General features: G+C 32.3%; 1 protein-coding gene across 2 annotated transcripts; it reads right to left on the bottom strand.

The window, feature by feature from the left end:
- Positions 1 to 5,091: 5,091 nt before the first annotated feature.
- Positions 5,092 to 7,203, bottom strand: LOC125813953 (uncharacterized). Of its 2 annotated transcripts, none has more exons than XM_049493433.1 (2): positions 7,092 to 7,203; positions 5,092 to 5,887 (listed from the first exon to the last, which is right to left on the bottom strand). In XM_049493433.1, exon 2 carries the CDS (start codon positions 5,817 to 5,819, stop codon positions 5,382 to 5,384), a length of 438 nt encoding a protein of 145 aa, XP_049349390.1. In that variant the 5' UTR covers positions 5,820 to 5,887; positions 7,092 to 7,203; the 3' UTR covers positions 5,092 to 5,381. The 2 variants fall into 2 exon arrangements, with proteins under 2 accessions (XP_049349390.1, XP_049349391.1); XM_049493434.1 differs by having other exon boundaries at positions 5,092 to 5,894; positions 7,092 to 7,176.
- Positions 7,204 to 14,269: the final 7,066 nt, after the last annotated feature.

The raw sequence follows: 14,269 nt of genomic DNA, 5'->3' as shown, positions 1-14,269 counted from the left end.
AAAGGAGTAAAATAAAGGCGAAATGGTTTGATAGACTTTTATACTCGTATGAGTTTGTATTGTGAACTATTTTACTTTATACTTTATCAACTGGACCCTTAAACTTATTAAAACACAATATTTGAAACACATTTAGCCATTGACCAAATCTATGAAACATAAATATTGTTGAGTTAGAAAAATGTGTGAATACACTTGCTTCCAAGCGTGTAAATACACTATATTTTATTTACAAATATTATTTTTTTAATGGAAAAACTTATTTCTTCATTAACACTCTCCCTTCCCACCCCATTCTTGCCTGCCTGTCTCACCCCAATTTCTCCTTCTCCAACACTCTTCCCACCCCTAACCCTAAACTTTCTTCTCTTACAAAATCAACCACCACATCCATTTTTTTCTTCGAAATCATCCGTCATACACTCTTTTTTTCTTCTTCAACTCACTCTCCTCTTTGCAACAAATCAAAACCCGTCATTAATTTATTTTTTCTGCTCCATTTTTTTAAATTCTCAGTATTTTTTTAATTTTAAAAGTTGAAACTATTGTTTGTGTTAGTTAGATTCAAAAAGGAGGTATGATATGCATTAACGTAAAAGGTGATGGTGGGTATTGAAAAAGTTGAAAACTCCATTGATAAGCTTGAAAAGTTTGAAGAATAACAAATGGGTCTTATGAATTTGTGAAATTAATTCAAATTTGTAAAGGGAGCTCGTTGGATTTAAATTCTTCTTTATTTGACTTGAAATTTCAACTAGAAGTTCATAAACACAAATCTTACGAGCCACAATCACAAATTTGAATTAATTTCACAAATTCATAATACCTATTTGTTGTTCTTCTAGTTCTCTCAAGCTTATCAATGGAGTTTTCAACATTTTCAATATCACCATCACCCTTTACGTTAATCAATATCATACATTCTCTTTAAATCCAACACAAATAATAATTTCAACTTTTAAAATAAAACACTAGAAAATGAGAAAAATGGGGCTGAAAAAAAAAGAAATTAAGGGCGGGATTTGATTTGTTGCAAAGAGGGGAGTGGGTTGAAAAAGAAAAAGAGTATATGACAGGTGATTTCAAAGAAATAAAAGGTAACGAATGTAGTGGGTGATTTTGTTCAAGAAGAAGAGAAGAAAGTTTAGGGTTATGGGTGGGAAGTGTGACGAAAAAGAAGAGAAATTGGGGTGGGGGGTGGGGGGGGGGGGAGGGTTAATGAAGAAATGATTTTTTTTAATTTTAAAAAAATTGTTTTCTAAAGAGAAAATTGTCAAATGACCCCCCAACCTATTACCGGATTTTCAACTATACACTTATTCTCCACGAGAATTCTATTACCCCCTGAAATAAATAACACTTAAGTGCTGAGTTGGCATGAAGAGTGTATTTCACTCTCTTTGAGAGAGTGAGTTACCTATTTATTTTTTTTAATTTTCGTTTTTTTCTAATTTTCTTTCTCTTTCTTCTTATTTATCTATACAACATTTTTCATCATTATCATTGTTGAAGCTTTTTCAATGGATGTTTGAAATAAAAATTATCAACAACAATGCATTTAATGAATAAATAATTTTTCAATAAACTTATTTAGAACATATCTAACAAATTAAATTTATTTTTTAAAAAAAACATGCCCATTAATTAATTTTTTTTAAAGTGATGGATTCAAGAGTAACAAAATCAAAGTGAAGTAATTGTATATTTAAAAAATATTTTCAAACTTAATAAAAGAAACTAAAACAAAACAATTTCTTCTACATTTTGAAAGAAGGATCCTACATGTTCTCCTAAAATCCATCAAGAATCAAAATCAAAAACTCAAATTATAAATTAATCATGAAAATTTTAGAGGGAGAAATAATAAAGAATGGGGAAGAGAGAGAGGTTTCTCAAATTGGTGTTACAAATTGGTCTTCTCATCGACGATTATTTTGAGTTGTCGGCGAAATCTTTAAGGGATGAATTTGATCTCGAATGTTCATGACCCATTTAATGTGTATCTGAAATTGTCAAGGAAGAAAATCGAACGAAATGTAAAAAAATGTGGAAATTTGTTGAATAAGTTGGATGAAAGATTTGATTAATTAGGATCGCTATCTTCTAGACTTTAGAGATTCAGAGTAGATGAAAAGGTGAGTTGAATTTTCGTTTTTATAAAATGTTAGAGATATATAATTTTATTGAGGTAAAAAATGGTGTTTAGTATAGTTAGGGTTGAAGAAATGATTGGGGAAGAAAGAAAGAGGAAGGAGGAGACTTTTTTTTAAAAAAAAATTCATTAAATGATGAAATACACGTGTCAAGTGCGTGTATTTCACCACAAAACAGATGCCTGGTAATGCCATTTCAGGGAGGAAATAATTCCACTTTAAAATAGCTCGGGGGGGGGGGGGGGGGGGGGTAATAGGACCCCGTAAAGTATAAGTGTGTAGTTGGAAATCCGATTATAGATTGGGGGGTCATTTGACCATTTTCTCTTTTCTAAAAAAATAATGTTTTTGAATAGAATGTAGTGTATTGACGCGTTTTTAAGTGAGTGTAGTCCATATTTTTCCAACTCAGCAATATTTATGCCACATAGGTTTGATCAATGGTCATATGAGTTTCAAATATTGTGTTTTAATAAGTTTAAGGGTTCAGTTGACAAAGTATAGAGTAAGAGGGTTCATAATACAAATCCATACAAATATAAGGGTCGATCAGACTATTTTATTAATTTTTTAATATTTAATTTCTTACATGTCATTAAAAATGACATAGAATTATATGTGTAAGAGGTTGGATTACACACACAGTAATTTGATGAGAAAAAGATTTAAAATATAGACAAATTTTAAAATTTAGATGACAAAGTGTTGAGTGAATGGTTTATAATACAAACGCATACAAGTATAATGTCATCAGACCATTTCGCCTACTAAAATAAAACCAACATAAGGGCTAGTACACAGACACGGTCTATACGTTTATTTAATTAATTTTCTTTACCAACGGTAGCTTCCTTTTATTTAATGAGAAAATAGCTTTCACGGAGCTAAGCTCGTGTGTTAGGTTGAGAAGGAACGACTTTTCCCATTTTTTTCGATTTTGAAATAAATGGCCTCTCTTTTTGCTTTCACTGTAACTTAGTGGATGTTGTCAGATCCAACTAACTCCAAATTCCAATAGCCAATTATAATGGAGGTAGTTTTGGACTGGCACCATAATCAACTCACCATCTCTATCAACAGAAATAAAAATATACATATTGCTAATTTACTGAAAGAGAGGAGAAAAATTTAGAAAACCAGCAAACTTAAACAAAACATCTCGACTCTAGCACAATTATAGTAGATGAACTCCCATTATCCATCTGTCGAGTATTTTGTTTTTTTAACTATCAAAAACCAGCAAATGTTTAAACATGAGAGCAGCATAAGATCACCAGATGATCTAGAAAGTAGCTAATATATGAAAAAAGATGTATTCTCCTTTCGGGAAATTTCTTATAAATGGCAAGTTTGCAGTGAGCCAGTCTTGTAAGGATAGGTACAGACTGCAAATCCCCAATCCGATCATTCATTGCATCTACATTATGTACAATGTTGAGTTTGCACCAAAAAAACTAGTAAAGAAATGCATCTATGTTTAAGGCTAAGTTTTTTGTTTTGCCTACATAAATTCCTGTTGTATTCTTTCAATCTACACTGCAAGCAACCGATGGAGACTGGTAAGGGGTATGATATTATTCCAAAACAAGCAAGTCTTCACGGATTATTTGTAGGTTAGGTTGTGTGACGGCATGCTTCCACTCATTAACCAAGTGAAAAAGGAAGCCTTCAAGGGAGCTTTGTTGCAACGGATCTTCCATTGCCAAATATACAATTGACAAAGATGTCTTCTCCGAGTGGTCTCATTCTCCTAGAATGACATTTCAGTGGGAAGTGCAAAGCTGTGAAAGTGGTAAAACTGACTTTGTATTGTCATTGTCATACATTTTGAAAATTCGCCATCCTGAAAAGTAGCAAGATAGCAGGCATATAAACAAATGATGCATTGAGCGCCAATTTAGAATTCAAAGCACAAAGAAAATGGGAAACATACAACAAGTGTAGCTTTTCTGTTGAAGTCGAAATGAGCAGCAGCAAGGCACAAATGACAAGAGCCGCTAATTTTCAGAACACAGAAAGTCTTGACACCTCTCGGTCATCATCAAGCACTTTAAAAAAAAAAAAGGATCCTTTCTTTTGCAATAACAGAGGAGCAAATTGAACAACAGGTTAGTAACTTTAAGTGGTTTAGCAGCACCCCTTGATTTGGCTGCTAAAGATTCCTCTTCAGGTAACCCTATCAGAAAAAGCAGATACTTCTAGGTGGAAGTAAACACCGGATTTCTGACTCCAAGAAAAGGACCTTGCTTTCAAATGATCAGACATGATATTGGACTGTATTACTCACAATGTTACTGCAGGGTAGGCACACTTCAGCGTGGATATACAAAACACCAATTGATTTGGCAGCTATTAGATTCTTCCCCAGACCTATCCCTGTTCAAGAGTTCAAGGCTTATAGCTGATTCTATTTGTTCGAAGTCTAGAACTCGTGGAAGAGCGCGGATCTGTTGAATAAGAAAGAACAAACTTAGTTAGAAACTCAAGATTCTGCTGGTAATGAATAAGACAGATGATTAAACATCAACAAAATAAGCTATATCTCAACTCTCCTGACTGTAAATGTTTTTGAGTTCCTGCAAAAGTAAAACCATTTTAGGATACTTTACATGAACAAATTCAAAAAGCAAATACAAACTGAATTAAGAATAGACTAGTGCAACAGTATGAAATAAAACTGTGCTTTCTTCCAAAACCTGCCAAAGAAATAGGGAGTTAAAGACATAAAAAGTAGGTGAGCTTTAATGAGCTCACTGAAAAGTGTGTTCTTCATCTGACAGGGCAAGTTCCTGTAGGAAAGGAAACAAAGTATAAAGTTCCACTGACTGGATTCCAATAAACCTCCCAGAGTTGATCACAGTGATTAGTAGAGTCATATAAGTCCAGCAAGCCAATACAGATGTTTGACAACCCCAAAAAGGTATAATTGTAACCACTTAAGTATAAAGTGACTAGACAGAAACCAAATAGAGGTTATACAAAATGCTGCACTATATATAGTTAAAGCCTTCATGTGACATCAACTCAGGCGCATATCAGCGTTTGCAGACATAATATTGTTACTCCTAAACAGTTATAAAGAGCTACAGTCCATAGGATTGTAGAATATAAGTCCTCCTACAAAATGGCAAGACAATCTAGTCTGCCATGGAAATTATGAAATTGTTCCTAATCCAGTCCAAAAAGAAAGTAAAATTAAACAGACGAAAGCATGGAAATTTATTATATCTAGTTCAAGTCCATGCCCTCTCCAACTTGACTGCAAATGGGACTAACAGCAGTGAAAGATCTCTCAAATGGTGATGGGTGGAAATGTGCATCCCTTCTGCGCTTAAAGGCGCAGCTATCAGAAGGGGAACTATCAGCATCAAACTTCCTCCGTACACCTTTCACAGCCTGCACTTCAACTTGTGTTAAAGGGAAAATCTGTCTGCTAACTCTGCAAAGAGAGTTATGGTTATCATACAAAATTCGCTGGTTACAGTTTTTGTCACAAATGTGTGTCAGCCCAGTTAGACGGCAGCGGAACATGTTCCCACACACATGTTCATTTTCACATTTCCAATCACACTTGTGAACAGGGTTTGGGCCATCTTGGCCAAGAATAGTTGACAGATATATAACATTTGTAGGCACTGCTACCATAGATTTTCCAAGTACCTCCATTGTTCAGTTAATCAAAAAACTTGAGTTTGAGAAGATATCCACACCCCACTCGCCTTGCCCCGGATGCTCTGCAGACTTGACAAACAAGATCCGTCAAGATTGGTGGGTGGATCACGGAATATAATTATTTGTTTCAAAGGACTAAAACCATCTTAAAATATTTTCCTATGGAAACTGAACAGCAATATTTAGGTGACTAAGCAAACCTCAGTAAAGAAACATAAAATAAAAAAGCTTATCTTTAAAGTACTCGAGCAATTGCTAGTGGAGACTCAAAACAAGCTTCCTACCTAAGGGGGTGGCAAAATTAAACCCAACCCATCCACCAACCCACTTCAAATAACCCGCCCATTTATTAGTTTAACCCATTTCAGCCCGACCCATTAAAAATTGGGTTCATATGTAGCCAAAATTGACTAATGAAAAATCTTGTCAAAATATTTTCAGAAGACTTTATTCTTAATTTGATATATTATACATAGCCATGATTAAAATAAGTAAATTATTATGTATTAAAATTTTTAGAAAGAACAATTAAAACTTGGTAAAAATTGTGCGGGTTGGGTTATGATCCATTACTTGACCCGTTTGGACCCAGCCCAATGTCTTGACCCGTTTGTTATTTTGGCCCAACCCAAGATTGGATTGGATCTTGACCCGTTTGTTGTTTTGACCCACCCAAATTTGAGCCAACCTACCCAATTGCCAACTCTATTCCTACCCCCACCCCCAAGCTGGAGTCGTTCACCCGAAGGGTGTTAGAACTTCACATGGAAAGGGAAAGGCGTGTAGTATATTAACAGTCAACAGCACCAGAAAACTAACAATTAACTGGCAACAAATCTTAGCTCTGTTGATTTACACATCTAGAGCAAATCTAATTACATTGTTGTTTCGTATAAGTGAAATATTGTTTGTTTACAAGTATTTCATAAAAGAATTTCTTTATTAGGTTAGGTGAATTCCTTCGTTTTCCACCTAAAAAAATTTCGACCGAAAAAAATCCCTAAAATTGCACCTAAAACAAAAGATCCTGTACAAAACTGACCAAACAAGGGCAAAATGAACAGTAAAAAAATCCAATTTCAGCTCAAACATACAGAATTTCCTCTCACACAACCATTTACGTTAGCATTACAACCAAATCTGAAGAACTACAACAGAATTATCGAAAAAAGCGATAAAAATAACAACTACCTAATTCTCAGGCAAAATCAAACAATACTACACCAAAAAATCATTAAAAAAACAGAGCAAAAATAAGAAACTTACGATGAACCCGAAATGAAGAACACCTAACAAGCTCTTCCCTCCTCTTTCTCCTTCTCTCTCACTCACTCGCTTTCTCTCTCTGAGACTTTTTCAGCGCTATGCCTGTAGTGAAGCAAATAAATGGGGAGAGTATGAAAGAGTATTTATAGAAAAAGTGGGACACGGATAAGGTGTTGATCCGATTCTCATGTGTGGGACGTTGGACGTAAATGTAAATGCACATGAAATTTATCTAAAATGAAATTTAATTTTGTCATTTTCTGTAATTTATTTAACTTTCTTACCGTTTAGTGGATGAGGGTACGACATCGTATTTGTACTGTTACAATCACGACTCTAACGGGAGGTGCATCTTCCGTCACGTGCCCCACGCTTTTTGGTTTTTTATTTTTAATAAAAAAAATAATTTTCCTTTATTCGTGGGAGCTTTTTATCAAGGTCGTCGGTTTGTAACGTTAAAGTAGACTTACGGAAAAAGAAAAAGTAGACTTGAAGGACCTACCACACCTTGACACGTGTTTGGACGTTCTCTTAATTGTTCACCAACAATCCGTTTTTATCGTGCTTATAGGTGGGTAATAGGATTGGGCTTCTACCCATCATTTTATGGGCCAATTCTATTTCCAAATGGGCTTGTTTTTGGGTAATTACTTAGCAATTTTATGGGTAACTTACAAAAATTTTATTCGTTTAGGAGTTAATTATTTGGGAAAATTTTCAAAATAGCAATATTTTAGCTTTTAATGGGACTCCTTAGCAATAGTTTCACTATTTATTTAAAATGTCAATATTTTAGTTTGTTAAGAATTGAGTTATGTATTTATTTTATTTTGATTAATTTGAAAGAATACAAATAATTAATAACTGAATAGAGAAAATCATGGAACAAAAAATTTCAAAAAAGGTAAAAAAAATTTTAAATTTAACATCAGTTACGTTTTTGAAAAAGCATATGTTGCCATTTTTCTTTCTAGCTTTTTTTCTTTGTTCTTAAGAATTTCATTTTTTTTAAAAAAAACAGTAGCTTGTATTTTATATCTTATATGAGTGGAAGTGTTGGAAAATTTCTAATGCCCTCTGTTTTGGATATTTAAATGTTTGAACTTCTTTGAATATGTGTTCATCCGAAATGTATTCGAATACCTAATGATATGTATAACTAATTTAAAATACAAAAAATGTTGGTATTGATTTATTATGAATACAACTCTTTGGCATTCTAGTTCAAGTACAAAAATAAAGGCAGTTGTGTAGTATATACCAAAATATAAATTAGTTGTAGATCAAAATGATATTGAAAAATACAATTGCGATGAATACATATATAATACATAGAATAAGTTTATTCAAAATAAATTGTATTTATATTTCAATATCCAATTTTGTTATATTATTATTTCACTTTAAATTTGCAGAAAGTATTTTATAGCTTAGTTTTTATTTCAAATATCATGTTGTATTTCAATATCATTTTGTATATCAAACGCAGAATGAATACCAATAATTTTGTATTCCCCTTCTTGTGATGTATTCGTCGCACAATTTTATATATTATGTATTCATAAAATTATATTGCTTTAGCCAAATAAAATACAAAATATGTCTTACTAAGTTTGTATTTCAAATATCAGGTTGTATTTCAGTATGATTTTGTATTTCAAACGAAAAAATGAATACCAATAAGTTTCCATTTCCCTTCTTATAATGTATTCGTCACAATTATATAAATTATGTATTCAATCATAAGATATAGAATTGTGATGAATACATTATATACCTATTTAAATTACTACAAATTAAAAAAGAAATACAATGTTTTAAAATAAAAATACAAATGATGAGTAAAAGAAAAACAATTGACAAACAAAAATTAATAGGAATACAGCTGTGGTATGAATACAATTTTGTAACCTTCTTCTTTGACTTTATCTTTCTTCTTCTTCATCTACTATGTTCTTTTTTCCGATTTTTTTCCCATCAAAACCGAATCTGAATCCGTATTCACTTGTGTATTAGTAACCCTATAAGCAAAATTCAAAATTATTAAATATGAATGTATAAAAAAGTCAAACAATATATGATGTATGTGTACTAATATAGTTACTACAATCTACTAAATCTCAAATATGAAGACAAAATTTTTGATAATTTGAATTTTGAAATTATCAAAAATTAGAATGTATTAAATATCAAACAGAATAAACATACATATGAATTTCTAGATTCTCCAAAATCTGAAAAATTAAAAGAAAATCACAAAAAAAATTGAAAAAAATTGAAAATCTTAGCTATTTGATGAATAACTAAACAAAATCACATAAAAATTGAAAAATTCGACTGAAAATCCGTAATATATAGAATCGGTGATTTAAACATCAAATCAAAATGGATAATGGAAATTACCTTGTCAATCGATAAATCTGCTTGAATTAATAAATAGATTTCATTTAACAATAAAGAAGATTTCTTGATGAACAACAATTTAGCACCTTGAAGAAAGATAAACTTGAAACATGAAAGGTGGGGAAGAAACGTGAATGGAGTTGAAAAAAGGTTAATGTGTATTGGTTTAATTTTTTTTTCTTTAAACGGTTATTGGTATATAATTTGGTCCAATATAGGACTCTTTCCATAAATAAAATTAATTTTAAATACTAAAATCTGAATACATGTTATTTTATAAAAATATTGTCATTCTGCCATTTTAAATAAATATTTTAAAGTGTTGTTATTTTGACTAATTATGTTAGCTATTATGACTTAATTGCTAATTTTTCCTAATTATTTAGATACACACTACATTTTTAATAGGGATAATTGTACAGAATGACAAACATAATCTAAAATAAATGGAGTAGCTACTGTTTGATTTAATTGCGCCCCGTAGCAAACGTTTGCCAGTCGCCTCTCTCCCTACAAATTCTCGCTTGTTATTCTCCCTTTCTCGCTCGCTCCCTCTATGCTCGCCTCTCTCGCTTTATACAACAAAATTATATAAATTGCGTTTCTGTTTGTATAAAGCGAGAGAAAATTATATATACACATGCAAATACATATATATTTGTCCTATACACTTATAATTATACAATAAAAATATTCCCCTGCCCAGTTCTCTTTTGCTTTTCTCTCTTTCTCGTTTTATGCAAACACGGATTATACAATATAATGTACAATTATGTTTGTATAATGTATAATTTATGTTTGTATAAAGCTAAAGAAAATTGTATATACACATGCAAATACATATATATTCGTTTTATAGACTTATAATTATACAATACAAATATTCTCTTGCCAGTTCTCTTTTGCCTTTCTCGTTTTATACAAACACAAATTATACAAATATAATGTATAATTTATGTTTGTATAATGTATAAATTATGTTTGTATAAAGCGAAAGAGAGAGCGATTTTTTATATACAAATATTTTTGTCAACGAATTATACAAACGAGAGGCTAACAACAATTTATACAAATGGCCTGCTAGCGAAATTATACAAATCTGAAGAGGAGCCAACGAATTATACAATTTCTTTTTTTTGTATATATGTATAGCGAAATAGGCATAGCTTTCAATTGTATATGTATAGCGAATTATACATATATATGTTTGATATGGAGCGCAATTATGCAAACTTTGTTATAGCATACAAATATGATTTTTTTGTTTGCCATATGTGAAAGTTGTTCTTTATAATATTATGAATCTTACCATGTTTTGATGCGTCAAGATACATGTGTCTTGGTCAAAATTATGTGTAATTTGTTCAAGATACATTGTATTCAATTGGATTCACATGTATTTGGATACATAGACAAAAATCATGTTTGCCTCCCTCCCATATCATCGCTACTCTTATCTCTCGCTCGCATATTTGTAATCTCATATACATGTATATAGTGTGATTCACATGTATCTAAGATACATAGACAAATCTTGTTTGTCTTTCTCTCATCTCGCTTGTCACTCTCATATCTCGCTCGCGTTTCTGGTATCATAAATACATGTATATAGTGTGATTCGTATGAATCTAAGATACATAGAAAAATCTCGCTTGTTTCCCTACCATTTTGCTCGTCACTCTCATATCTCGCTCGCGTATCTGGTATCTTGGATACATGCGAATCACACCAAATATATGTATAAAGTGTATCTATAGTGTGATTCACATGTATCCAACTTAAAATCTAGTATGGAGTTGTTAAATAGTTAAGTAAAATGTAATTATTTCAAACTATAGGGAGTATCAGTAGTTATAGTCGGAATGTTGCCCCAAACTTTATCGTCAAGTACCGATAATTACAGTTCAAAATAAAGGAGAATAATCTTTTTTTTAAAGCAAATTGAAAATGTTAAAAGAAAACACTATATTGGGACACTGTTATATCCCCCGTTTATTTATTTTTTAAAAGAATACTTAAGCTCGTACTAAAAATTTACAAGTTATACGAATATTAGACTATCTATAAGGTTAAACAATATATTAGAAAATATTGAATTGAATCTAACATTATTCGGAATAATAATCTCAAAATTTATATTTACAGAACTTTTAATAAAATACGTACAATTTGAACAATAACCTAAATAAGATACATTTGCATGAGTCAGCCATGAGTGTTTTCTAAAGTGCAAGAGGAGTTTATGCTTGTTATTAAAGTTATACTCCCTCCATTCTATATTAACTTAAGCTTTGAGGTGTTTTACATCTTTTAAGAAAAGTAGGTTAGGACATAAATTGAACATAATTTTTCATTTTTACCTTTATTAATTATTGTCAAAAATAACTAAACATTAATTGTAATAACTAATTTCAATACTAACTTAAAAGGTAAAATTGGAAGAATATTTTAAAAATATTCTTGAAGATTGGAAACTTAAGTTAATTTGAAAAATGAACAAGAGCTAAAAACTTAAGCTAATATGGAATGGAGGGAGTATTTAATTTGTAAAAGTTGTTAAACTTATATCCGATTCGACTTATTTCATATAAAAAATTTTGTTAGCTAAGAGAGCTATTTGTTTCAGAAAAAATGTGAGCTATTGCTTGCAGCTTAGGATATTATGAAAAATTAGTGCAATATTCATGATTTGAATGTATTTTAATTATTTAATTTTCATTACAGTTGGTGGGGTATTTTGGACAATTCGCAATATATTTTCCGCAGCAGAAACCCTACTTTTCCGCCGCATTCCCAATTCACATTTTCCAACTTCCCTAAACACCAAAATGGTGAGCTCGTTGTTATTTCTTCTTTGTTCCCTCCTGGATTCTGGGTTTTCTCTTGTGTAACCATATTTCTTTACTATAATGAAATATGTGTAGCTGATATTGCTAATTTAGTTTATTGTTCATCAGGTAGTAGTGGGGTCGGCGTCTAGCAGTTATGCATTTACCTCATTGTTCATGTAGTAGAGGGTTCTGGATTAATCTGTTATTTCAGAATCGTAGTTTTGGTTGTTTTTCAGTCGATTCGAAACAAGGGGTAAGGTCTGCCTACACATTATCGTCCCCAGACCTCACTTTGTGTGATTACACCAGTATGTTGTTGTAGTTTAGGTGATTTTGGTAATTAACAAAGGCGAGTGAAAATGCTTTGATAAGTTTTATAGTGTTAGGCTCCGCTAGCTCGAGTAGTATGCACGCTTTACTTCCAACCTTGAGGTTATGAGTTCGAGTTACTAAGAGACCAAAGTGGGCGAGCTACTAGGGAGGAAAAAAGGATAAGCTCTGTAAAGGGGAAGTAAATGGTAAACTAGAGTACTCAAATTTGTTTTATTTTGTTTGGTAGTGCATCTTTTTTTTCTTCAATTTGGTGTAGGGGAAGGGAAAATGGGGAGGGGATTAAGTTACCAGTTTTTTTTTTTTTAAAAAGGGAGGAGATTACAAGGTGGAAATTGAATCCTCACCAACAAATTGAAAATTTAGGTAGTCAACCAACTAATCTACTAAGATTTCCTTTTCAACACAGGCTGTTGGGTTCTTTCTTAGTGTAAGCTTAACGGTTCTTACAACACTATCACCAACATAAGTATGCAATCTTCCACTTGTGTATGTATATGTTTGTTACTGCTTTATTGTGGTGCAGAATGCCACTTTGCAAGTGTCGGTGATGATTGTTTTACTTACTAGTTTGAATCTGTTGGGCGGATACAATTGTAGTGGTTCGCGGTATATACTATTGGGTTATTTGACTAGAACAGTGCAGTTGTACTTATTCAGAATCCAATGATGAATGCTCATATTGCAAGTGCCGAATGACACTCCAACCAATGTTGGATGTGTGATTTGAAAAAGGTTTCTGAGGATTCTTTTCCCTTGTTTGAAATCATCAATTACACTTAAATCCTTAATTACTTTATGTGCCAATTGTCCCTCATCGAATAAATAGAGAAATGCTAATGGATTTTTAGGCTATAAATAGGTTCTCCCACTATCAAACTAGTCTTTTGGGTTGGGCTCTCCTGTTAATCCTATTTGGTCTAAAAATTGTAATCGAAATTGTTTTAGTTTGTTTGGCCATGCATCTTATTGGGTTCATTTGTAGTGTAATGATGCTGTATTGTAGCTGAACGGTTCTTACAACGCTGTAATTAACAGAAGTATGAAATCTTTCACTTGCTTTATAGCGTTACAATTGGGGACTTACAATTGTATTGGTTCACTGTATATATTGTTGGTGTGATTCCACTAGAACAGTGCAGTTGTACTTATTCAGAATCCAATGATGAATGCTTATATTGCAAGTGCCGAATGACACTACAATCAATGTTTGAGTGTTTGATTTGAAAAAGGTTTCTGAGGATTCTTTTTTTTCTCTTGTTTCAAATCATCAACTACACTTAAATCCGTAATTATCATGCTAGACTATTTATTTCCTGCTCTCTACTTTTAGTTCCATTCGGTTTAGACACCACTTTGTGTGATTACACCTGGTATATTGTTGTAGTTTAGGTTATTTTGGTATTAAACACAGATGAGTGAAAATGCTTTGATAAGCTTTACAGTGTCAGGCTCCACAAGCTCGTGTGATAAGCACCTTCCACCTTCCACCTTCCACCTTCCACCTCCAGGCTCCAAGCTCGAGTGGTAAGCACCTTCCACCTCCAGGCTCCAAGCTTGAGGTTGTTGGTTCAATCACTAAGAAAGCAAAGTGGGGAAGCTTGGGGGGGGGGA

This window comes from Solanum verrucosum, unplaced genomic scaffold (genome assembly GCF_900185275.1).
Source record: "Solanum verrucosum unplaced genomic scaffold, falcon-dt-bn FXZP01000205.1, whole genome shotgun sequence".
NCBI classification, from domain to species: Eukaryota; Viridiplantae; Streptophyta; class Magnoliopsida; order Solanales; family Solanaceae; genus Solanum; species Solanum verrucosum.
Note: the sequence above shows the minus strand (reverse complement) of the source record. Positions and strands in the feature narration are given on the sequence as shown.

What these genes read in the sequence shown, in the direction of transcription:
- LOC125813953 (XM_049493433.1), bottom strand. Translation starts at nt 5,819, where the DNA reads ATGGAGGTACTTGGAAAATCTATGGTAGCAGTGCCTACAAATGTTATA.